Here is a 24,698-nt window from a genome sequence, read left to right as displayed (position 1 = left end):
TGACGAATATCGAGCCTCGAATGTTTTTAGAGGAAACAGGGAATGTTTTCTAACTCCGGTCCGGCACGCTTTGTAGATCTCTCGCATGTCGGGGCTCGTTAAGCTGATCAACGATCGCAATTTCGATTCAGTCCCGGTGCCTTTAATCCAGCGACTGCTATCGGTTATCCATTACGCGTTTAACGAGGTCGCCGTTGCAAGAAACGACGATATTGCACCGGTATGGATTTATTTACAGCACGTCCTGGCCAGCGTCCCGCCTTCTTTTCATTCTCGACCCTCTAATTGTTCGACGAAAAAGCATCGTTTCTCTTTGAAAATTGCGTCCATATTTTTGTTTCGTAAAAACACGTTTCTTGACCTACTTTTTAAGCACCAATTATTCATTCTAGGATTCTTCTTTGATCTATGGAACGTCTAATCAAAACTGGACAACCGACGCGTTAACAAGTTTGCAAATTGCAAACGGCAGTGGACAAGAAATAGTTCTATCCTAACAAAAATCATCAAAATGACTGAGGCATGGAAATACAACTAGAGAAGATCTGATAGACTAGAGAGAATATTGATCTTCTGATCCATAATTACTCCCTGGACGGAAGACGTCGTTTGCAAGATTTCTTCGTAGCGTCTTCCTCAAGCGCAGCATTGTAGCTGGCACTCGGATGATGAGGAGTTCTATTCCTCTCCCACAGGACTTTAATAAGCAAGACAAGACAAGAGGAGAATTCAATGCGCCCAGCGTAGTCTAATACCCGCAGCGATAAGCACTGTCTTATACAGCTTCATCCTCAAGTCCTTATCAAGCACAAAGTGAAACGATGGAAATGGACCAGGCAGTAATTTCTCTTGTACCAAGAAGGAGAGCGTTCTCGAGAGAGGAGCCATGAAGCTTTTGGTCGAAAAGAAAATGAAGCACCCGAATGATATTAAAAGAAAAAATGAAAAAGCTATAAAAACGTGGAAGAAGGTCAATGGGGGAGGAGTGTTCATTGAACGATGCAGAAAAGGAGCGACTTCGATATAAGAGGAACAGGCGGCGAGGCAGGAAGAAGAAGAATGGCCGATCGGGTCGAATTAAATTAAATCGCGCGAAGAGGTGAGGGTGAAAACCACCCTACGGTTTGTCTTCACGTCAGGAACAGCTGAAAACGAAGGCACGCTTGCCCGTGAATTTATTTTCCCTACGAGGATGGCCAGCATACCGTTTGTTGGCTGTTGGCCAAGCTTCGCAGTCGACCTTCGCTCCGAGAACGATCTGAACCCAGGGACGTACCAAGGAGTGACGCCTACACCAGTCATCCCTTTTCATTCTTCTTGCTTTATCGTTCAGCATCGTTCAGGTCGTAAATGTGGACCTCTCTGAGCTGGTCGCGCCACAATTCTTGCGCTTGTATCCCGCACAAATAGCGGGAATTAGAAACTTCGCGACGCAGGCATCGATTAAACAACGTTCCTTCGAAAGCAATCTCGAGATCGGTTCAAAGGCGGTGTAGGCGGTCATAATTCAACCGACAAGGCCTCGGTGCATTCGGTTTCAGTGCCGTTTCCGGGTCAAAACTCGCGGAGAAAACCCTCGCCGCCTTTCGACCGCAGCACGGAAGCTCGCACGACCGTGAAACGCCCTATGAATTTATTCAAAATGGAACTGGAGACTTTGAACCAGGTGATCGAGCGATTTTATTCTCCTCCCGTTTCGAAACTGGTCGCACAGTTAAAAACAACGATACGCGCGCGTTTCAATGGAACGCATCGCAACCCAGATGAGAATGCTCTGTCGAACGTTTTACACATCAAGGACCAGACGGTCTAATTTTGTCGCGCGGCCCTCTTTTGACCCGGTTTCGCTACGGTTTCGGCGCACCTGATCCGTCCGAGGATATGCCCCGCCTTTAAGCCTCGAGGGTTCGATATACGAATCTCTTTCTGCCCTCCACTTTCAACCATCGACGCCTACCTCGCGCATAGCATTCAACTTCGTTCAAAGAAGACTCTACGTCAAATGAAACGAAGTTCCGTTGATACCTGGAAATTAACCGTAACGAAACACCGCAGCAGAATCAATTACCTTTAATTAATTCACGGACCGGCCAACTTTCAAGCGTTAATGCATATTCCCATAATGGGAATTATAAATTCGATGATGATGCGTTTAATTTAACGTGGCTGCAAAAGCTTCTCTTCCGCACACTCCCGCGCCAAGTTCAGGGGATGATTATCGAATAAAGCAAACGTGGCATCAGCAGAAGTAGGACTTGCCAATTGCTGATTATTTCCTCACTCGTCTCGCAGGATATACTGTGCGATTGCGCCTTGAGAAAGAAGATGAGGATAGATGGATGCTGTAGACCCTGATCGAAACAGGATTAGGGACATTGGCTAGGTTTTACTCGTTGCACTTGGTCTATCTGGCTTTATCGTCAGGTGGATATTAAATTAACAGTTCCTGGACCAAGTCTGGACCCGTTCACCTATTTCTGTCGACACACGTCCCAGTAAGAAGAGCAAAGGAAGGTTTGGCTATTAAAAATGTAAAAAGAATTCCTTCAAACCCAATCACGTTTCTCTCAGTCGAATGTTCTAATTGGGTAACGCGCGGCCACAGAAGCTGTCGGTGTAAATGTTCATTTGGATGGATGAGGGATAAAAAAAATGGTCGATGTTCAAAGTTCCAAACGGATGGGAACGGAGGAGAAACCGTTCGATCGCGTTTCGTTCAATTAAACGCGCCGCGCGCAAAATGGTGATCGCGCCAGAGGTCGCGGTGTTTTTGACGCTGTCACGATTGAAACATGACCGCGTGTGATTGTGTTTCTGCGAAGATACCCGTCCGTTTCATGCGTCCCGTAATGCTGGAGCTGTCTAGCCGTAAAATGTCATCCATTTCGGGCTTGAAAGGAACGCGACACCAGCAGTTGCGCCCTGGTGAGCGTACGTTGTCGTTGACGCGACCGCTGGTACCCTCAGGTACGTCTTATTCTTTTTCTAAATCGATCAGCGTGTGTGCTTTCTAAATATAATACCTGTTACTATACATGCATAATAGATACAGCTACCGTTACAGTATCGTTGCATTGCCATTACTTGTATCACTTTTAGAATCTCCGTGGAATTGTCGATGCGGACACGTACCTTAATTAACAATAGATTAATTAATTTAATGACTCGAACTAGCCGACGTTCAACGAAGAAGTTTGTGTTTTATCGAACGACAGACCTACCAGCATTGTGCGGGTCACTATTCTACTTGTCTGATTAAAATCGGCTCACGCCACTAGGACAATCGTAAGCGATAGCTTCTAGGAAGCGGATAAACGTGTACAGCCGTTGTTAATTGAATATTAACAGGGTCGACGAAAGCTTATCAGCCAGGTGTTGCTAGAGCAACAGCTAGCGATAATTAAAAGGAGGATTTCATATAATATTCTTATCGACCATTTTCAGTTCGCTCGAGAGGTGTCTCCCTTCTGGAATAAATTTATAATGATCCTTCTTGTTCCCCAGAAATTTGAATGAACGTCGCTACCCTCGCTGGCAACCGAATTGAACGACGCGAACGAAGATGAAACGATTTTCTTGCCGAGGAAAATCTAAACAGAACTAGTCGCCTTGTTGTTCCCGATTCGCTGGCTAGATAACAATGGATCTTCAGTGGATTCTCAGAGGGAATTCTCCTGGTCGATAAATGGTGTCCCATGGGGGCGCGTGAAAGGTTGAGAAATGAAGCTGACGGAAAAACGAAAATGGAAGCTGGCTCTCGCTCATAATTAATGTATGAGGGAGCAGAAATGAAACGAAAATGACTCTGGAACTCACCACGGGATAGATATATTAATCAAACTGAATTTGAAGGAGGTAAAAAAATTAAGGCAAACATCTTCGAAATGGAACCTGTGGGAGACGCGTTCAGGAATAATTCTGGTAGTCGAAGTAGAATTCAGTTCGTACTTTTTATGCTTATATTCCTTGTTAACAGATGTGAGACACGTGAATCGAAATTCATCAGGACGGCGGTGGAATTGTAGCAGCCAGATGTTCCAAGGGATAATCTGCTTGGAATGCGTCCAAAGTGGAACCTTCTCAGACTGCAAAACTCTTCAGACACCTTGAAAACGGTTCTAAAACGTTTTAGATGTCTGAGAAATATGCGCATACTGTAAATACAATAATCATCAGTTTTCAGCACCACTCAGGAACAATATGCAGATGCGATTCTGACAGAAATCCATTTCTGGGGAACCGAGGAGGAATTCTGTGGTCCTCTGCGGAGGCAACGCTCGTTCGTCAATTAAAAGAGTTATTCCAGAGGAAATATCGCCGCGCTGTAGTTGATTAACGCGGCGCACGTGCGACTGCAGATCTGCTCGGCGACGAGGAGGCCTTACAACGTAACCCTGAACTCTGGTACATCGATCTACCGCAATGCAACGGGTAAAAACGGCATGAAGCCTCCTCGAGCGAAAGAGGAACCACGGGAAGAAGAATCTCCAGTGGTTCAGAGTGATAAAGGGTTGCTCGAGAAAAGTTACGGCCCAGGATTTTTGAAGAAACACCTGAGAAGACTAATGAAACCAGAATAACGGTAAGTGATTGAGGTGCCATCGTAACTAGAGTTATACAAAGTGGTACCATTCTAAGTAAAAAGTTCAGAAAGCAATGAAACAAATTTTCTACGAATCTTAGAGCTTTTAAACAATGCAAATTGATCAAATTTCAGAGGTTCGTGTTGCAGGTGTGAGAGATACCTTTATACACCGGAAGATGCCTTATTCGCTACACTTCCTCCTCTTGGAGAAAGTCCGGGTTGTAGAAAGTTTGACGCGATACCTGGGGCGTATTCCAGCACGTTTTAATAAGTTTACTTTTTAATACAAGTTGGATTCAATTTTTAGGCCAAACTTCCAGCAAACTTGCCGCTGCGGTAAAAAAAATAGTTCCCGTGAAATTGCTACTTGGTTACTTGAAAATCGACCAAGCTCCCTCGAAAGAAATCCATACAAGAAAACAAGCAATTTACACGAACGTAGAATCTATAAAAAGTTGAGTACTATGATGGTCTGAAAACACGTGAAAAGTGAAGAAAACCTAGCAGCAATTTTCATTAGAAACGAATTACGCTGGATGTCCGCCGGTTAACAAGAAAACAGTCAGAAACGGGAGCAAAGGCCAAAAAGAATTAGCTGAAAATGGTCCAGGGAATGGAAAGCACGTTTTGCTTCATCAGTATAATGGGAGAAGACCTGGGAAACCTGTTCTATGCGATTATCTTTCGTTCCAACAATTTCACAATTATACTGACAACCAAAGAGGGTTCGAGAAAATTAGAAAGAAAATCCAACAATTAGGAAAGTGTCTTTTTATTCGAGCACCGCGCGTATAAGAGATAAAATGTGTTTCTTAACACTATTCGAAAAATGCTTTGTTTAATTAAATAGACAACAGTGGTGGGATTCCTTAAACGCTTGCGAAATCTCTGAAATTCCTCTCTCTGCAACGTGTGATACATTCCTCTTCGAAGCTGCACAGAATTCCACGCCAAGATTAAATCCCACTGCAGGCTTTGTCAACCGTAAAACCACATATTATATCAACTTATTCCTGTTAATTGGCCAACTTCTTGATTCCTCGCGATTATTCCGGCATCCGCATTTGTATGCCCGAAGCCACAATAATTGCCGTACCTTTTACTGCTAATTAATTCTGCTCACCGCTGTTATAATCCGTTGTTTGCGTAGACATTTCACGAGACAGTCGTTGAATCTTTACTCTTTCGATAACGAAGCAGTTTATCCTCTTAAATTATGAATCGTTATCAACGAGGATGTTCAAAGAATAATCTCGAGCAACGATTGGTGTCGATACTTTTTCCAAGAAACCAAGTATACCATCGACCATTTGGTGTAAATAATTATAAGTAGTACAAAACGTGTACTCGCCTCGTCAGCCAGCTGCGACCACTGTAAGTAGTATGGGACACACTGAGTGTATAGCCAGCCGTATCGTATAAGTAGGATCAAGTAAATTTAAATTTGTATATGCAATTGCGCTATACGTTATATTCTTCTACTTCAGATAATTTTGTTCAAGCAAAACCGGAGTTCAAGGTGGAAAGACACGGTTTTGAAAAGCAGCGTCGAAATCGTTGGTCGAATTAAGACCAGCCTAACGCAGTCTTCTGTAAGTTAGTACCGTTAAAAAAGGTTTCTTGGTTTTCGTTGTTGAAAAACCGACTTTCAAGCGGGTCAAGTACGAATTCATGCGTCTGACCGCATACTGGCCTCCGTCATTGCTGAATTAAACATCCGGCTGGACTTGTGCACGCTCAACCAATCCTGTTATTCAGCTGCATCTTATATTCATCGATCTGTGTGCCGAAATTTCGGAAAAAAACATTTGAAAAGGTAATATTTCCACCTACCACAGAAGCAAAGGATTATCGCGAATATCTTTCAGAATTTGGCTCGAAACACGATGGGGCTGGCAGAACAAGAGGACGTCGTTAGATACTCGTGCAAAAGTCACGTTGGAATGGAATGAAACTTTTTCCCGAAACCGGTCGAGTTCTTCTGTCGAGGCTGTCGAGTACGTGATGCATCCAGATTGAACTTATTAAACAAATTAATTGGAGCGTGGACAGTTATTAACGAAATTCGTGAAATGCTGGTAAAAATTGCTACCACTTTGATTCTGAAAACTGTACAACACAGCACGAAAGTCAAGTTAGTCGATTCAACATTTCAAAACATTTTCTACAATTCAGAGGGAAACATCAGGAGATATTTAGGAGCAAAAAGGAACACCGTTTTCGCTGTTGATATCTACCTTAGACAATTTCAAGTACCACAGCGTGGCAGATCGATTAAAACGGGGTATATCCTGCATAATCAGTGACAGCGGTTTGATAGTGTGGAGGAGGAAAAAACGACGGAAAAATAACGGAACGTTCCGGCGTCGGGGCATGAATATCAATGGGTCGACGTGCAACCGGAACAATCGCGTGTGCCACATGCACTATCAACCGAAAGTACGAGGGCAGGGCTTATCGCGAGCACTAAAGATCAATTTACAAAATTCCGACAGAACCGCTTGAACATTTTCACCGCACACCCATCCTCGAGCTCGATCCTGCATTTTGCATAACATTACACACGTCAATTTGGAAATTATTGCGGTGACAAATTGGCATCGCATCGGCGCATCGATGAACGTTTGCACGCGTCTGGAATTTAATAATCTCGCCGCTGGACGGACTTTTATTCGTAAGTAATATTTAACCTGCCGTGCTGCAAAATCTGATACGCTTTATCGTCTGCAATTCCTCTACAATTTAACGTTCGAACACGAACTGCCTGGCAATACGATCGCCACATTGTTATCCCTGCATTTAGATTTCGTAATTCCAATTTGTTGTTCCAGCTTATCTTCGGTGGACCATGAGCTGTATATACTCTTTCGGTACACTGTTTTTCTCTGTCGCGCTCGCGTTTCACAGTGGCTCGAGTTCTTCCATCGGAAAACTTAGAGACTGGTATTTACAGAGGTAAAATTGTACGACCGTATCTATGAGCTTCGTTCGATAAAATGTCCCCCTTTTTTCTCATTTTACTTTTGATAAGTCTATCAGTCGGATTCCTTTTTCTCTTTTTCTCTGTTAACGGCAGAAACGAGTTCGCACTAAGAAGAACCAGCCAAGGTATTTCTCGGGAAACTCGACTGCAACGCTTTATCTCACCAACTCAATATTCTCACCCCCTATTTGCCCTCGTTTTCATGTTCTAAGTCGCGGCGCAGGGACATTACTCTCTATCTGCTTCCTCCACTTATATTTTTTTTTCTTCCGGAAAAACCAGCAGCAAAAAGGGGAGAACAAAAGAGACGAGGCTTTTGTTGTTTGGTCAATAGATCGTTGTTCGAATGTACCGTTGTCTACCGCATTATACATTGTCCTATGCTTTGTAGATAAATTTAAAGTTGGACCTTCTCCACTCTAAATGTACACTTTACAGATCTGGGGATGCAAATCGGAAAACTGAGTACCTCGGAGAGTCTGCAACTCTTTGACGAGAAGACTGTATATTTCTGACAAATTGAAAGGACCCGTATTTACCAAAGAATTTTCGTGAGAGCCGGAGAGCTGTTTGCCTCCCGAAAAGCCATCCAAGCGTTGCATGGAATCGCTTGGAACATCTTGCGAGAGACGATTTTAGAGCGGTAAACTGAAAACAATCAACATGAAGCGTTCTGCGTTGATCCTGGTAAATCCATTCCAATAAAATCCTGGATGAACCGTGTTACGCGCAAACCAAAGGGAATATGCGTCGATTCGAGAAAGGAATTTTCAAGGCGAAATGGCGAAGCTATTGGCAAAACATTTTCAAGGGAAAATAGCCATTCCGGATCCCAAAGGCACGACGAAGAGAGCATAAAAAGGAAGCTACCGTCGCGTGCAGAGGGACAATTTTATCGCGTCATCCGACGCTACGGGACAGCTCCTTCGTGTTTATGACGAGCGGCTTAACTGTTTGGTCGATCGGTCACGGAAATACGATAGCCTGGATAGGGGCCGTTTAATGTCACTGCCAGGAATTATTGGACATGTCGGACGGATCGAAGAGGACCTTCGCTAAGATGTTCCAATAGCAACACGAGGAGGAGAGAAGGGTAGGGTTACTGGAACCTGAACCAGGCTGAAATAATATTGTAACACTGAACGGTGTTTAATTTCGGACGCTTTTTTAGGAATATAAATATGGAAATAGAGCGTAAGGGAGTCTGAATAAACATGCACAGCTCTTGAGGCGTCCTACTTTACAAGCAGAGGGGTGGAAAGGAAATTGGTGATTCCTGAAATTGGTAGAATTCAAGATACGTTGTTTGCCCTAAGGCGGAGAGGAATTTAGAGAAGCTGAAATGAGACTCGATACTGTAGGGTTGTTGACTGTTGCCTAAACTGATTAGCATTTCATGGTATTCCTGATGAATAAGAAAATAACGTTTAAAAATTGAGTAACCATCAGCTGGGAAGTCTAACAAGATTTCTTCGAGCTCGTTCCTGCAAGCATCTCAAAGTGAAAGAGCTTCAGAAAGAAAGGCGAGCTTCGCAAACGAATCCAAGCATTTTTCACAGCATCTAAGTCTCTATCAATCAAAAGGCCCTACGGTGTTTTCTCTGAGCCAGGGTTTCTTCGGTCTTCTTTAAGAAACCAACAGGAAATAGTCGATACGAACAAATTCGTAGCCCCAAGGAGCGGAAAGGTGGATCCTCCGAGCTTCTTATTATCCGCCCCTTCCGTTCTTAAAGAAAGTTGAAGCGTCCGTTGCACAAGAAAAAGAAGAAAGACCCGGTTTCTCATCAGCTGGGCAAGAGGTTACAAAACGAGCTTCCCTTCCGCAATTTCCCCTCTTCCTTGATAATGAACCATACAGTACTGCCTGACACAAATTACCAGCCTTACTTTTGTTCTAGAATGATGCATAGCCTCGTAGCTATGCCTTCGAATGCCAAGAAAGGGTAACGATGATGAGGAGGGAAACACAGGCCGGTAGTTTGATTCCCTTTCCACTGTTTACCATTGTTCTAAAAGTAGACTCAGGGAAATCAAAGTACACGCGATGGTCTGGTCCTGGTTCAGTGTTACGAGCAGCCGTATCAGCATATCGTGGACTGACTACTGTTCTTGATCGAGTACACTGTGCAAATGGAATATTCAACGCTCATATTTTTTTCAGCGCCAGTCCACGACCAGTTCAGGTTCGTGGAACCCGCTCGAAATAGCCGAGAACTCGACGAATCGACTCTAACCGCAGGGTACTTACCTCGCCTCGTCTACCCCGTCGTCGCGGTCACCCTGCTCTGCGTCCACGGCGCAAGGAATCACAGTTGACGGTGGTGCGTTGCGAATACAAACTAATCCAGAACGATCATCGGAGCTGGCTGATTAATCGCGACGCGAGCCAACGATGGTAGAACGGTGGAACGGCGAGGAACCCAGGTACGCTCGTAAAACCAGGTACACTGTCCACCCCTCTATCTGTACATACGCACGTAAAACACGTCTATCTACGGGTACAGATGTCCAGACCTAATTAGACAGGCATGGCCCGTGTCTCTTCCATCCGTGCACTAGGTCCGCTGGCCCTTCTTCTTCTTCACCATTCAGTCCAGTCTTCCTCTAGAATTCTTAGCTACGTCCAGGCCAGACGGTCTGCAGCTACGTTAAAATGATATGTTTCGTTTGCCAGCGACGGCCCTCCGCCTTTGCGATCCAGCCCAACGAGGTGTCCTCCCTTCCTTTATGGGATATGCCCTCTGTTCTTCCTCCAGACGGACTGGTTAAATTGTGGCGAGGTTCCGGTTGTGCGAAGAACACCGTTTTCCGTTCCCTGGTTCGTCGGTCGGATGGCTTTAGGATGGTGAGAAAAACGCGGTTGCCGCTTTCTAAACTAACGAATAACTCCGGCACACACGACTCTCTCTCGCTCTCGCGCTCGCGCTCACACACGGCTCCCGGTGCTGCTGGCCAGAGTCACATTTTAGTGCGACACACACGGGTGGCGGTAAGCCGTGGGGCTACGCTCTCTCTCGGCTTGCCTCCGTCTCTGTTCGCCTTGCCCGACCCTTTTGCCTACCCCTCTACTCTCGACCCCACCATTACTGCTCCCCCACTAAAGGACAACCCCCTGATGATACACCCTGAACGAGGTAGGGGATCGCTGATAGCGCCAGCGATGACGATGGTAATGGATAAGAGTCAGCCTTGATTCTCCGAATTCACCGGTTCCATCGATTTTAGCGGGGGTGGCGGTTTTAATGCCTTCTGTTAACTTAGCACGACTGTTTCAGGTGACTGTACGACTACTTTCGTTAATCTCCTCGAGTCGTTCGAGCTGGTTAATTGGTCCGACCAATTAAAGTTCTATTTAGCCTGCTGAATGTTTGTAGTACTTTCAACAGTTTATGCGGGAATGGTAATTATTTAAAGTTTCCTGGAAACGAGAGGCGAGGATCGATAATTGATACACGAACGATGATTGAAAAAATTGTTCCACAGGGGAGAATTACAGCGTCAGGTCAATTCCATCGCTAGCATCCCCTACCAAATGCCACGCCGCTGATACTTCGCCACGATTCCCCTTCTTGGACCAATAAAACCTGCTAGTCTACGATCGTCCGGAGTACCCTGTCCACTCAAACGATGCACAAATTTCTTTAACAAATATCCAACAATCTTTAAAGGTCAGGTAACGTGTCCCTAGCTTCCTCTAAAAAGGGTCAGTCGACCTTTTACTAATTGTCCATTCAGATTACTCACAATTATCACGACAATGCATAATATCACCTCTGATTAAATTAGCAATCGCCTCATAATCAGGAAACTTAACATTTCCATTAACCAGGAAGTTTATCGTGACTCGAAATCTTTACACCCTGGACGATTATCGATTTACCAACAAATTTGGACTTTCCAAAACTGTCTAAATTCAACGATCAACCACAGTATTGGAGTAGTAGAATTCGAGATGTTCAGATTTCAAGGATTTCTCAAGTATCTCACGATTTTCTACGGTTTTTCTCTGATATCGTTGCATTTCGTTAATAGCGATCTGATCATGAATTCTCCTTTTTAAAATGTTTGCTCGCCATGTAGGAGGGGCAAAGAGCCCCGAAGATGGCACGGCCCTGTACCACCCCTACGAAGAGGACAGCCATCCCCGTTGGACGTGCCACCCCTGCCGCATCGTGGCTTCGAAAGCACCCCCGGCTCAATGGTATACGCAGACGTGCTATCTAGATACGTCTATCTAGACCGTGTCTGCTTTTCCGACTCCTAGCTGAATGGGCAGAACTTGTTTTGATCCGTAAACCCGTAAGGCCAGCAACGGGGTTAACCGATCTAGCCGTGGAGGCTTCGGAAAAAGTACACCGCGATCCAAATGAAATTTGATACACCGCCAGAGGTGAGGCTCGATGAGAAAGGTGGGACGAAACATTTGCACAATCCAAGAGATTCGATTAAGACTCGATGGTACATCGTGCTGCAACGATAAAATATGATTCAGGCTGACGTTAATTAGCATAAAAAGTATACGTGATTACGTAACGTTGCTAGGGGTACGTAAAAAGAACACTGTTCTCCCTACGCTCTGATAGCTGCTTTCTTCGTGAACAAGAGCAATTAAGGATTTTCATGAGAACCTGGCTGGTTAAATTAATTAATTATTCTCAATCAAACCTGATACAGAGGTTACCGTTCGTTATCTCATTAAAGGTTTGCGATGGATAATTGCTTGTAATTTTATATTCATACAGGCTGATTAAATTGGAATCGTGTATATCGTTTGCAGATTTTTATGGAGAAATTCCATTGGGAATGAGTGATGTTCGAAAGACAGGATGTCATGGAAAACGAGACGACGGACGATCGATAGATATAATCGTGATAATTATAGTAAACCCATTGAATTATCCCCAAAACTATACGAAGCGAAAAGTAAAACGGTCCGTCTCGTACCAGCTCTCACCCCTAGCGTGACGGTACCCGGCAGTGCTGTGGCAGTTAACAAAATAGGATTTCGAGTGGGCAAAAATGGATCCTGGAATGGTGATCGACAAGGGGAAGCGGCCTCGTAAAAATAACAACCCTGCATCCCCTAATCAAGAGCAGCAGATGAAATAACAGTTCCAGCCAAAGTCGTAACAGTTACAAGAGAAGATTCTCAAGAAAGAAACCTATGTAAACGGCTCATAGTACAATCAAGTGCATCGATTAACCATTCTAGTAACGTTTTTAAGTCTTGGCTTTTTCGTTTTAACAAAAATTGACTTCCTAAAGATTCGCATTCAAACGCGCGCATCTAATTCTCTTTACCCTAAAATATTCCAGATAAACGAAAGGAGAATATTTGAGAAACGAAGTGTCCAACAGGAAGAAGAGGTACAGAAGCAGAGAAGAGGAAGAAATAGGTAAGAAAATTTTGGCGAACCACTCTGTGGTCGTGGACGTAGGCACGACCCTGGTTCCATCTCCTGCTACCCCTACTCTTATCCCTCCCTTTGACTGCTCCCCACTTTTCCTCGAAAGGATTCTCCTATTGACGTTCCACCCCTTCCAGGATTCCTCCCCGTCGCCACTCCATCGTCCTTTCCAACACACCTACGCGTACTATCCCTCTTGCGTGCCAGAGACCACGTTCTGACGTAATATTGTTACGTCAGGACGCCGGCGCATGTACAATTCTCCGATGCACCTGCTTCTACCTCCCCTTTTCACAGTCTAAAACAGTCCTATCCATTGGCATACCGCGGATCGGTCTGACCTTCTGTCTGCTTCAATTTTTCGAGTAAAATCTGCGTATCGCTTCCACGTCCGATTAACAAGAACGACGACGAGGGACGATTAATTATTTTCGAATCAATTTTTGCGACCAGACCAGATCCCAGATTCGATGCTTCGGGGTATCATCAATTTTTCCCACCTAATCTACTTTGCCTCCTATCTACTTTCATGATAATTATCGGTAATTTTGTTGCAGGGTGACTGGAATAATTCTACTCGATGAAAATTAAGGAATCTCTTTACTTAATCAGCAATGCTCTGAAATTCTGGCAATTAAGATGAGAGAGAGAGAGAAGAGAGAGGGGAAGAGACGCGGAAACGAAGCCAGGAAGACAATAGATGTGTAATATAGATTAATTTTGTATCGGTGTTCGTTATTTCTAGGGGAATTAATTAGTTATACGTTTTTATGTAAATATACCTTTGATTATTTAACTGCATCGATAGAGAGGAGAAATATTATGTTATAATTATTTGTATTATATGAAACTTAAGTTTTATTGTAATTTATTGTACATTTTATTAGTTTTATTGTAAGTTATTGTGCATTTCAGTAGTTTTATTGTAATTTACTGTATATTTCTTTAGCTTTATTGTAATTTATTGCATATTTCCTTAGTTTTATTGTAATTTATTGTATATTTCAATAGTTTACAGTATAATTTACATAACTATTAGTTATAACTTGTATTGTAAATTAATTTATAGCAATAATTTGTAACAATTAGATTGTAAGAATACCTTTATATATTTATATTGCAAATTTACGTAGGATATAGTTACAACAAGTATCGTGAATCGATTTAGGATAATTATTTATACCTATTAGTTTATAAGATTACCTTGTAACGTTTGTAAATTATTAAAAAGACTGAATAAACGTTTAATTATTGTTAATTAAATGTGTAATCGATAAATAACCTGTCTGGCAATCCTAGAAGTATCGATTCCAATCCTTAAACGAGAAAAAACTCGTAAAAAGACAGTCCTGTGTCCAATTAAATGAGTTCGTTTCGCAACAAGCATTTTCGGATACCCCCTCATAACTTATGTTCTCCTGATACAAAGTCGATTTTCGAGGTTTCGATCGCTAAAATTGAGAAAGTATCAGGAGAACATGACGTCACAGGAGGTATCGGCAATTCCAGGAATTCTCTATGACGTCGATTCCAAGAAATGGCACTTTGGAATACCTCCTATGACGTCATGTTCTCCTGATACTTTCGCGATTTTCGAGGTTTCGATCGCTAAAATTGGGAAAGTATCAGGAGAACATGACGTCACAGGAGGTATCCCAAAGTGCCACTTCTTGGAAGTGACGTCATCGAGAATTCCTGGAATTGCCGATACCTCCTCACTACTTATGTTCTTCTGATACAAAGTCGGATTTTCAAGATTTTGGTCGAAAAATCGGCAATGTATCAGGAGAACATGACGTCATAGGAGGTATACGAATAGTGCCACTTCTTGGAAATGACGTCATCGAGAATTCCTGGAATTTCAGGGATTCCTGGAAGTGACAAGCATACCTCCTATGACGTCATGTTCTCCTGATACTTTCTCGATTTTAGCCATCTAAACCTCGAAAATCGACTTTGTATCAGGAGAACATGACGTCATAGGAGGTATCCCAAAGTGCCACTTCTTGGAAATGACGTCATCGAGAATTCCTGGAATTGTCGATACCTCCTGTGACGTCATGTTCTCCTGATACTTTCCCAATTTTTCGATCGAGATCCCTAATTTTTGACTTTGTATCAGGAGAACATAACATGCGAGGAGGTATTCTAAAGTAACACTTCTTGGAAATGACGTCATCAAGAATTCCTGGAATTAACGATACCTCCTGTGACGTCATGTTCTCCTGATACTTTCCCAATTCTTGTAACAAGAAAATGTGACAGGCGAGGTTATAAATAAAATAATGCGGTGAATTCCGTTTAAAAGATTGATTTATTTAACCAACTTAATAAAATATACAATACATGGTACAAAAGTTATAATTACATCTTATAATCTACTCCTTAGATTTATATATAACACGTATAGTATTCCTTACTTTTAATATTATAAAATAAACAGTGCAATATTATTACTTTGCATAGAATTAATTAGATTTCTTGAAATATTGTGAGATGCGTTTGAAATTGGCGCCGTTACTGCTCTGTATCCTCCCGGTGGCGCCATCTATGTGAAAAGCGCTGAAACTGTTCGCACATCATTATCAACAGCGAAGGAAACTACTTACCGACTGGTGGCGCCATCTCTGTGAAAAGTGCTGAAACTGTTCGCACAGCGTTATCGACAGTGAAGTAAACTACTTACCGACTAGTGGCGCCATCTCTGTGGCGAGCGCGGAAACTATTCGACGAGTAGTTTCAACAGTCGCCGCAGAGATGGCGCCACTAGTCGGTAAGTAGTTTACTTCACTGTCGATAACGCTGTGTGAACAGTTTCAGCACTTTTCGCACAGACGGCACAGCATGGAAAAATAAAACTTTATTCATCCCTCTCTCTCTCCTGTTGCTCTCTCTTTCGTTACCTATCTCGAATAAAAGAATAAAACACAGGAAAAAGGTGGAAATCTATCCTGTATAACAACACCGTCCTTTTGTTATCCACTATTTTTCCGTACCTCGTCCCAGAATTTTGCCAACTCCCGCTGGTTACTAAAAGAATCCGTTTTGTTCCGCATTTGGCATCACTGAACGCGACTAATACTTTTCGAGTCATAGACCAGAAGAAGGAGGAAGCATCGTTTGTTCAAATCCAGCCCATGAAAATTTGACTTTAATATTTATGCTAAACAACACGTTATTAGATACAGTCATTATGGTTTGCCAAAGGAAATACATTAATTCCTGTAAGTAAATTTTATGATCATTAAAATCACGTTATTCTAAAGATAATATTAACTTTTGACAAGTTATACTTTTAGAGAAACATACAAGTCTCGTTTGACGCGAATAGAATGTATTAGAATGGAATAGAAAGAAATAATATTAAAAAATGAGCGAAGGTACACCAGTGAATGACGCGCCGGAAGGAAACGGTGGCTCTGAACAGTCTACGTACAATGGAGAAACGGAGGAACACATGAGTATGTTAAATTTACCACGATAACTGTGTTATTAACTTAGATTATGCGTAACAGAGGAAGAAGTACTTATCTACGATATCTTATCTTTCTATTTGTTAGATAAATCGCCAGGAAATGGAGATAAAATACCTGATTCGGTGTGCGACAATGGAGTTAAAAAGAATAATACGACTTCGGCGATCGGAAGTAACAGTACCGGTACAACGAATAGAGCTAAGAAGAGGAAGAAAGCGCCCAGAGATGCGACTGCCCCGAAACATCCTTTAACCGGTTACTTCAGGTATATAGTCCGCCGGAACGGAAAAACGTAGAAATGAAATTAGGAAAATACACGATATAAAACTTATACTTGATGAAAACTATACGACAGGTTTTTAAATGATCGAAGAGAGAAAGTAAGAAGCGAGAATCCAACCTTATCGTTTACTGAAATCACAAAACTTCTTGCTTCAGAGTGGAGTACTTTACCCGCTGATCAAAAGCAACAGTATTTAGATGCAGCTGAGCAGGATAAAGAGCGTTATAATCGTGAATTCAGTGATTACAAGCAAACGGAAGCGTACCGGTTGTTCAGTGAGAAACAATCGTCTGAAAAACAGCAAGAAAGTAAAAAAGAGAGGAATGGAACCGATATGAATTCCGAGCAAAATGTATGACGTTCCTCCGATGCGATCAATTTATAAATTATTCATCCTGTCATTGATTGTTTAACGTTTCATCTTTTGTTAGGATATTCAACAAGATAAAGATAACGATTTCACCGGTTTTGACATACCTATTTTTACAGAAGAATTTTTGGATCACAACAAGGGTAAACCACACTAATGGGTTCCATGTGCCCTCGTCTAAAAACTTTATTTACATTATTATTCTATCTTTTAAATGTACATCATTATTTTTACATGGACAGCGTGCGAAACCGAATTGAGACAACTCAGGAAGGCTACATCGGACTACGAGGCGCAGAATGCAGTGCTGCAACGACACGTAGACAGCTTATACGCGGCTGTAAATCGATTAGAATCTGAAACAAACCAACAGCGTACTACAAATCAGGCATTACAGCGTCATTTAGATTCTCTTCGCTCGCAACTGGCTGGTTGTTTTGCTACGGTAGCTCTACCAGGTCGAATTTGCATTATTATTATTATTCTTCTTCATCGTTCTGCGTTCCATGTGCTTATAACACTTGTCCGTTTCTTTATACTTCAGGAACGAACGAAGGTGCGACATTACAGAACATCGACAATTACGTTGAAAGACTTGAATCATTGTTAAATGGCAATGTCGAGCAATCCTTGCGAAACGCTGTGCGTAATGCTGTATCACGCCTCGAATTAATTGGATGACGATCACCTCCCGGTAGTACAACTACTACATCTGTAAAACATCATCGTTCAAGACACTCGCATCGAAAATAAGAAGAAAACTGATTACACTTGATTTTTCTTTTTCTATGTATTTTTACAGCATACACTTTCTCTTTCACTTTTTTTCTTTCTTTCTTCAACGCGTATGCTCTGCAGCTTGATATATAATTACAGCTTATATATATATACATATATATTGTATACGTAACAAATAATTTTCTTCCCAATTTTTAATTATTAAATTACACCAATTATTTTTATTAAATAACAGCAAATAATTTTTAAGATATAGTGTGTTGCATGCAATTATGTACGCAGGTACGATTATCCGATTATGTAAATGACATATACATATGTAACCGATTTTTAGCATGATTAAACAAAGTGTCGTTATGTGATACCTTTTTCTATATTTCTTAGAAAATTATTAATAAATTTTTTTAAACTTACCGGAGAGTAGCCCCTCTTAATTATTTTTTCAGACGACTTTGAAGTTGATTCCACGAATACCTGTATATCAGAGTGAAATAAAAGTTGGATACAACTGGCTTTAGGAACAAGTAATTTATTCTAACGCTCTTACCTAAACGATGCTGCATTTGGGTATCGATTCATCTCCAAATCAATTATGATATGTTCAAGTTGTAATGATAAAGATTGCACTACGTCGATCGCTGTTGGTAGAAGTGACCGTAAAAATTCAAAGGTATTATGCTGATTCGTTAGTAATGTTTTTTTCACCGTGTCGAATATAACATTACAAAACTTATCCCTACAATTGTTCAATTTTCTATGAATGATTATATTTACAAGCACACGATGAATCGACTAAACGTAATACTTACTGTAAAGAATTATTTTCTTTATAGTATGAATTTGTAACAACACCATTTGCAAAATCAACGGTCTGTTGCTTGTGCGGATGGTGATCGTGAACTTTTATACAACATCCAATAATATGTGGTGTACAAATGGAAATAATGTATTCTGTTATGTGATAGGGATAGTTCTTATCGCCTTTGAGTAAATTTTGTAAAATTATCATTACCTGTTATAATTGTAATCAAGCTTAGAATCGTTATACACGTATAAAAATAGCATATTGTAAAGTACATACTAGATAAGAATGCTTATGCAACGTCGTATTGTTACTCGAAATGGTAACAAAGTTAGTCATCAATATCTCAAATATCAAGTGCATAAAATCTGCTTTCGCATCTTTAAAACATTTCAGTAACGAGTCAGAAACTTTAAAACTATTCTCATTAACATTCGAAGTTATCAATAGTGGCATGTATTGATCGAAAAGATCTCGTATCAACACTTGAAGTGATATATCACTTTTAACATTAAGAGATTCCATGCCTAAAATTATCATAGAAAACGTCTTTTTCCCAAAATTTCTTAAAAATGGCTGCTCCACCGATAATATAGTTTTATTTAGCAATGTTTTGAACATGCTATTTGGTTGGTTCTGAAAGTATAATTTATATTTAATACTCGTCATTATAGTCCTTCATAAGTTGATATAAAAAATACGCACTTTAGAATATAATATAGTCGAAGTGCAAAGAATTAATGTTCCAATGCACCTGTATATCCAAAAAGCTAACTCTGTATCTTTAGTCTCTTCTGTAATTGGAAGAAGAATCCACTTCTCTAAATGATTAAAAAACGATCTCCACTTCATATCATATTGGACCCTCTCTTGTTCACTCTGAAAAACGTTAATATTAACCAGAAAGATCAATCCTCGAATAGCCACGTGGAGTAATGACCGATGCGTGTTTAATTTTTATACAAATGTGTACTTTTAAGCTGTTTCGCTTCCTCATGCAGTTCATTATTAATATTAAAATAGACTCGTCGCTATCTTGAAATTCTTGAATATCGCGAGACGTTTCAAAGATTTCTTGTATTTCATTTAATTTCGAGACATAATTCTGCAAAATTTTTAGTTCCTTTCCATTCGTATCGTGGCCAATGATAGAACACTTTATCCATGCCTAAAATTTGAATATTATATTTAAACCTTATCATTTAACAAATTCTATAAACAATATTTATTTACCAACTTGTATAACTATAGTATTGAAATTTTTTATTTCTTTCTTCAAATTATCGATCTCTAATTCCTGCTCGAGTATCAGTACGAGATAATGTCTTGTTATTCTGGAAAGGAGAGTTTTTATATAATAAAACGTTTAAAATATAATTTTAATACTACACAAGTGATCAATTTTCTGTTACCTTATATCTTTAACGATCACTGATGATGTAAAATGCTGAAATAACGACGCGGCTGAATGCTTATACTTTTTTGCTCTTGCTGGATTTCTCAATGCATCCAAAGTAAACAAAACGGCAAGTTTTGAAATATCTTGAGACTGGTCACTAATGCTACCAGGATGAAAAACAAGTTGCCTTACTCTGCTTGCCACATAACGCCATAAAGTATCCAACATTTCCCCTACATCATCTATGCGCATACAAATGAGTTACAAAATAGAAGAAAATATCGTCAATTATAAATATATGTAATAAAAATGATAATCGAACAAACCTGTACTAGAATTATTGCATTTTTCAAAGACCTTAACTAACATGTTTATTAATGTTCCGACCAATTTATTTGAACATTCTGATAAATATCGATCTATCCATCCGCTGAATAATAAATTTTCTCCCAATACAATGTTGCTGGATGATAAAATCGTGCTGAACACATCGATAAAATTGGTCATCATTAAACGTGATGTATCATCTTTACGGCAACATATAGTATTTACCTTAAAGTTTGAATATAGCAAAAAATATAAAACACTGATTTTATCAAAGTTCAATCATATATCATACCGTATCCACGTATAAAGATGCTATGTTTGCAAAGCTCAGTTTCAAATCGCTATATAACAGAAGAACAGCCAACTTTCCTTTCCAAATTAAATTGTACCGTTTACCGCTTTCGTTATTATATTCCTTTGTTATTGGTAAAAGATCCAACATTACTGAACACTAGAAAATAAAAAAAAAATATGAAAAAGTTGTATATTTAACTAAAGAGTATATTTGATGCAGAAAAAGAAAAAAATAATAGATGTATTCAAAACTTACAACATTTGTAGTATCAGAAGTAATAGCCAATGTTAAAAATAATGAAATAAAATTATATAAACCAGAAATTGAAAATTCTTGAACCTTACTCTTCGAAAATTTTGAATAAACCCGGCCTTTAATTTGATTCCAATGTTTTACATCACCGTTAGTATAATTTATACGTAGAAAAGATCCTGCAACACAGTTAAAATTATACATTGTATATTTATTAGTATTTGTAATTAATTTATACAGAAGTAACACTCACCAAGCAAACGTAGAAACATCCCATAACTTGATTCTTTAACACACTCTGTGTTATTAACTCTATCTTTTACTTGCTTAAGTATGTCCATAGCAGTTTTTCTATTACAAAAGTTTTTTTTTTTAAATTACAATAAGAAAAGAGATATTTAAAAAACGATGTATTTACCTACTTTTCAACTGATAGCGCCCAAGGACCAGATATCTGTAGTAAAAATGGTTCGTCTAATCTTTTGTGAAAGCAGTCCCAAAGAAGCGAAATGATTGAAACTCGTGGCTGCCACCAATTGGTGACAATGGTATTTAGTAAAGGTATCATTATGCATAACTCTTCGTCAATTTGATCTCGTTCGCCATCTTTTCCACCTTTAGATATGTATATCTTCAAAACCCTCTCAAGCTGTTCATAATTGTATCTGATCTTTAAAAAGATAAATAAATAATTACTACTATACGATGAGTATGAATATATATAATGTGAGTGTATAAAATGCAATTACCCTTGTACATTTAGATCCCAAGTACATTCCATCAACATTATATCCATACAGAAGTGAAAGATTATAAACAATCCAAAGACAAAACAATTCAGAATTTTTAAAAACCTTTACAGATTCTTGCTTATTCACATTTGATACATTCTTATTTAATAATCCATCGAGACACTCATTTACATAGTCCCAGAAAGTCTATAAATGCATATATGTATAAAGATATCTGAAAATGAACTCGTAACGAAGAAAAAAGAAATTCTTTGAGTGTAGTACCTTCGATTTGATTTTATCAGATAAATTGTCGATAAATATCTGAAGCATAAGCCATAATTCGCGAACACAAGTGCAATTATAAGGAGATCTTTGTTGTAAGTGTGTTAAAGGCATCTAAGAGATGATATGTTATAAAAAAAAAATTATTACAATACATTCCGATAACTAAGTATAATATTTGCTACAAAAAGGATCCGTTTTTACCGTTTCAAATATTTTTAATGAAATATAAATTAGATCATTAATAATCATTGTTTGAATACTTTCAAACTCATTCAATTGGTTCTCAATTAAATACTGACAATGTACATTTCTTGTATACATCAATGAAATAAAAAACCATCTCAATTCTAAATGCATATGATACATATGATACTCTGGCTGTTTACACTGTAACATATAATAAGCAAATAGTAGTAGAATTTAAAAAATACCAACATCATACGTTTATCTACAAACCTGATTGCCTGATTTGGAAGGTGCGTAATGGAATGTACCGTCAGGTATATTACGTAGCCTTTCAAGAAACTGTTTCATTATAATAAATAAAGAATTAAATTCTTGATCGATATCTTCGCTTATAGTCCGCAACGTTTCAAGTTCCCCTTTAACACTGTAAAAAGATTAATCTTAAAATATAAATATTAAATAGGAGAGATACAAGTCTTTAAAAAGATTAACTACCTTACCTATTTAAGTACATTCTAATGTATAAAATAAATTCTGATACCATACATCTGATATAATAAAAATCAATGTCATCTGATTTTGTATTTAAAGCTTGACTGTAGGCTTCATATCTGCTGAGAATCTTTAATTGCATACTGTGAGAAGACATAAATAAAAAAATAGGTAAAGAACACCAAATCGTGTTTGTAACAAAAGGAAATACGAATACGTATAACGGTGAGAAAACCTTACTCCATACATTTGATGAGATGTTTTAAATCCAACATAGCTGTTGAAGGAAGCACAGTGCAGTCAAAAAGTTGGAAATTCTTTGCTCCCCTAGTTGAAAACCACTCATCTTGTGGATATATGACGTTTTCTACTTCTCCACGCAAAAATAAACCATCTCTGTTCAATTCCCAATCATTAAAATTCACTTTTCCCTGACAATTGAACGTTAAACACAAATCCATCTGCCTGGCTCTTTTAATCAGGAAGAAAGTATGTACAAATCATTTAACGCAAATGCTGATTCAAATTATATGAAGTATATCGTATACAATGAGCACTAATAAGAGTATTTTATATATACAATCCAAAGAAATTTTACTTTTCAGTTTATACCAATTATATGTACAATCCAAGAGCAGAAGTTTTCCCCAAGTTTTGGCGGCATTTAAACAAGTGCCATCTATATACGTACTTATGTACGCGCAACAACGTTTCATTTGGTGGAACGAAATTTTATCAATTGCTGCTTTTACAGTTTCTGGTTTTACCATTTCATTCTTTAAACTCACATAATGTGGAAAAATAATTTGATACCAATGGTTGTTCAAATTGGATAACTAATTCGGGTGTTAATTTCCGTAACTTTTCGAGTACCTTCACCAATCGATTTCTCAATATAATTTTACGCGCTGCCTGAACAAAGGGCTGAATTTTACGATAGTGTATAATTGACTCTGCATTTCGAGACGGTGTTGAAAATGTGGCTGAATTCTAAGAATAAATATTTATAAAGAATTTATCTGTATTTACTTTCAGTAAATAAAAGCTACCAATTAATATAAAAAAAAATATGCACCTCTTGAGAAGCTCTTAATATCCTCTGCCTTATCTTTTTACATTTCACCCGTTCAAATATTTCTTCCTCCGAGTGCGTTATTAAATTCTTATAATCATTCCATGCTTGTTCCCTCTGCGCTTTAATTTCAATAATCCCATTTTCGTTAACATCAAGTGTTCCATTATTTACTTTTGGTCTATGATGAAGTTTTGCTTGCTCGTTTTCTCGATAGCGTTCTTCTACTTGCGTGAAAAAGTCCATCAACTTCAGCGCTCTCTGTTCCATAGTTTCGAACAAATACATACCTAATGGACCTAGTGTAATTAAAAGCTTATATATTTTATATTATTTTTATTTACGTAATTAATAATAAATTAAATATTCCTACCCTTCAATTCATATTCATTATGCGATCTTTGACACTTTGAATTTAAAATGCAATTGACTGTATGCAACGCGTACAAAGGAAAACGACTGCATCGTTTTAATGAACTACTTATTTCAGAATGTGGATATTTGCTAGTAGATTTATCTGAATATAATTTTGACTTATTTTTCTCCACGGAAATTGGCTTCAGTTTTCTACACGACGTCCCGCCAATTACTTTTCGCATTGTTTGGCTTTTCATTTCCAATTTACTGCTCTCCAATGATTCTCTAAGCATTTATATTTCTTCGTTACACTTCCGTTCACCGTTACCTTTCATAACAATTTTTATCCACAAATATTCTCACCGTAACAAACCTGGTCGAGTATACGCATAGAAATTGATATCATGCGGAGCTTTGCATAAATCAGACATGAATATTCGAACTTGAAAATTCATGCTTATGTACCGAAGCGGTCTGTAAATTACCATAACCGTTACAGGTTTCTGTTTTGGTCTCACACGTCCTAATAAATAGATAAAAATATAGTATACCATAGAGTGATAATTAGAATCATTTAAAAAAATAAATGTGCTTTAATTGTACCCCATCGTGGATAGATATCGACGGACGAGTCTGCGTTATTGCTTAAAATCG

At 39.2% G+C, this 24,698-nt stretch overlaps 4 protein-coding genes and 1 long non-coding RNA gene across 5 annotated transcripts in view; 2 read left to right on the top strand and 3 right to left on the bottom strand.

Annotated features, from left to right (window-relative positions):
* Positions 1-9,947, bottom strand: part of LOC143427773 (solute carrier family 7 member 14) — a 29,304-nt gene extending 19,357 nt beyond the window's left edge. Inside the window, exon 1 of the mRNA XM_076902236.1 lies at positions 9,817-9,947. The gene's annotated coding sequence lies outside the window, so the exon portion shown is untranslated. The remainder of the gene's footprint in view (positions 1-9,816) is intronic.
* On the top strand, positions 3,607-4,521 carry LOC143427492 (uncharacterized). The gene is made up of 3 exons (XR_013102316.1): positions 3,607-3,855; positions 3,977-4,115; positions 4,177-4,521. It is a non-coding gene; the product is annotated as an uncharacterized LOC143427492 (long non-coding RNA).
* A 6,145-nt stretch (positions 9,948-16,092) lies between the features above and the next one.
* On the top strand, positions 16,093-17,923 carry Hmg-2 (High mobility group protein 2). The gene is made up of 7 exons (XM_076902237.1): positions 16,093-16,200; positions 16,276-16,437; positions 16,537-16,717; positions 16,808-17,087; positions 17,167-17,248; positions 17,348-17,563; positions 17,650-17,923. Exons 2-7 carry the CDS (start codon positions 16,347-16,349, stop codon positions 17,784-17,786), a joined length of 987 nt encoding a protein of 328 aa, XP_076758352.1. The 5' UTR covers positions 16,093-16,200; positions 16,276-16,346; the 3' UTR covers positions 17,787-17,923.
* A 354-nt stretch (positions 17,924-18,277) lies between these two features.
* Positions 18,278-23,292, bottom strand: LOC143426718 (protein MMS22-like). Its single transcript, XM_076900328.1, has 20 exons — positions 23,241-23,292; positions 22,856-23,076; positions 22,624-22,758; positions 22,394-22,547; positions 22,139-22,324; positions 21,935-22,048; positions 21,668-21,856; positions 21,341-21,588; positions 21,172-21,269; positions 20,922-21,097; positions 20,664-20,822; positions 20,371-20,596; positions 20,058-20,286; positions 19,883-19,979; positions 19,619-19,813; positions 19,351-19,524; positions 18,925-19,281; positions 18,653-18,855; positions 18,391-18,579; positions 18,278-18,317 (listed from the first exon to the last, which is right to left on the bottom strand). The coding sequence occupies exons 1-20, from the start codon at positions 23,277-23,279 to the stop codon at positions 18,278-18,280; spliced, it is 3,429 nt and encodes a 1,142-aa protein (XP_076756443.1). The 5' UTR covers positions 23,280-23,292.
* Positions 23,293-23,386: 94 nt separating this feature from the next.
* LOC143427232 (uncharacterized) lies at positions 23,387-24,286 on the bottom strand. Its single transcript, XM_076901163.1, has 3 exons — positions 24,061-24,286; positions 23,691-23,986; positions 23,387-23,605 (listed from the first exon to the last, which is right to left on the bottom strand). The coding sequence occupies exons 1-3, from the start codon at positions 24,284-24,286 to the stop codon at positions 23,387-23,389; spliced, it is 741 nt and encodes a 246-aa protein (XP_076757278.1).
* Positions 24,287-24,698: the final 412 nt, after the last annotated feature.

The sequence above is a fragment of the Xylocopa sonorina genome, chromosome 9, assembly GCF_050948175.1.
Source record: "Xylocopa sonorina isolate GNS202 chromosome 9, iyXylSono1_principal, whole genome shotgun sequence".
NCBI classification, from domain to species: domain Eukaryota; kingdom Metazoa; phylum Arthropoda; class Insecta; order Hymenoptera; family Apidae; genus Xylocopa; species Xylocopa sonorina.
Note: the sequence above shows the minus strand (reverse complement) of the source record. Positions and strands in the feature narration are given on the sequence as shown.

Coding starts and splice junctions, on each gene's coding strand:
- LOC143426718 (XM_076900328.1), bottom strand. CDS start 23,279: ATGCCGCCAAAACTTGGGGAAAACTTCTGCTCTTGGATT. Junction 22,548..22,623: donor ATTAGAATGTACTTAAATAG/GTAAGGTAGTTA, acceptor ATCTTTTTACAG/TGTTAAAGGGGAACTTGAAA. Junction 18,580..18,652: donor AAAGAAAATAATTCTTTACA/GTAAGTATTACG, acceptor GAACAATTGTAG/GGATAAGTTTTGTAATGTTA.
- Hmg-2 (XM_076902237.1), top strand. CDS start 16,347: ATGAGCGAAGGTACACCAGTGAATGACGCGCCGGAAGGAAACGGTGGC. Junction 17,088..17,166: donor ATATGAATTCCGAGCAAAAT/GTATGACGTTCC, acceptor ATCTTTTGTTAG/GATATTCAACAAGATAAAGA. Junction 17,249..17,347: donor ATTTTTGGATCACAACAAGG/GTAAACCACACT, acceptor TTACATGGACAG/CGTGCGAAACCGAATTGAGA.
- LOC143427232 (XM_076901163.1), bottom strand. CDS start 24,286: ATGCGAAAAGTAATTGGCGGGACGTCGTGTAGAAAACTGAAGCCAATT. Junction 23,987..24,060: donor TAATGAATATGAATTGAAGG/GTAGGAATATTT, acceptor TAATTACACTAG/GTCCATTAGGTATGTATTTG. Junction 23,606..23,690: donor TATTAAGAGCTTCTCAAGAG/GTGCATATTTTT, acceptor ATTTATTCTTAG/AATTCAGCCACATTTTCAAC.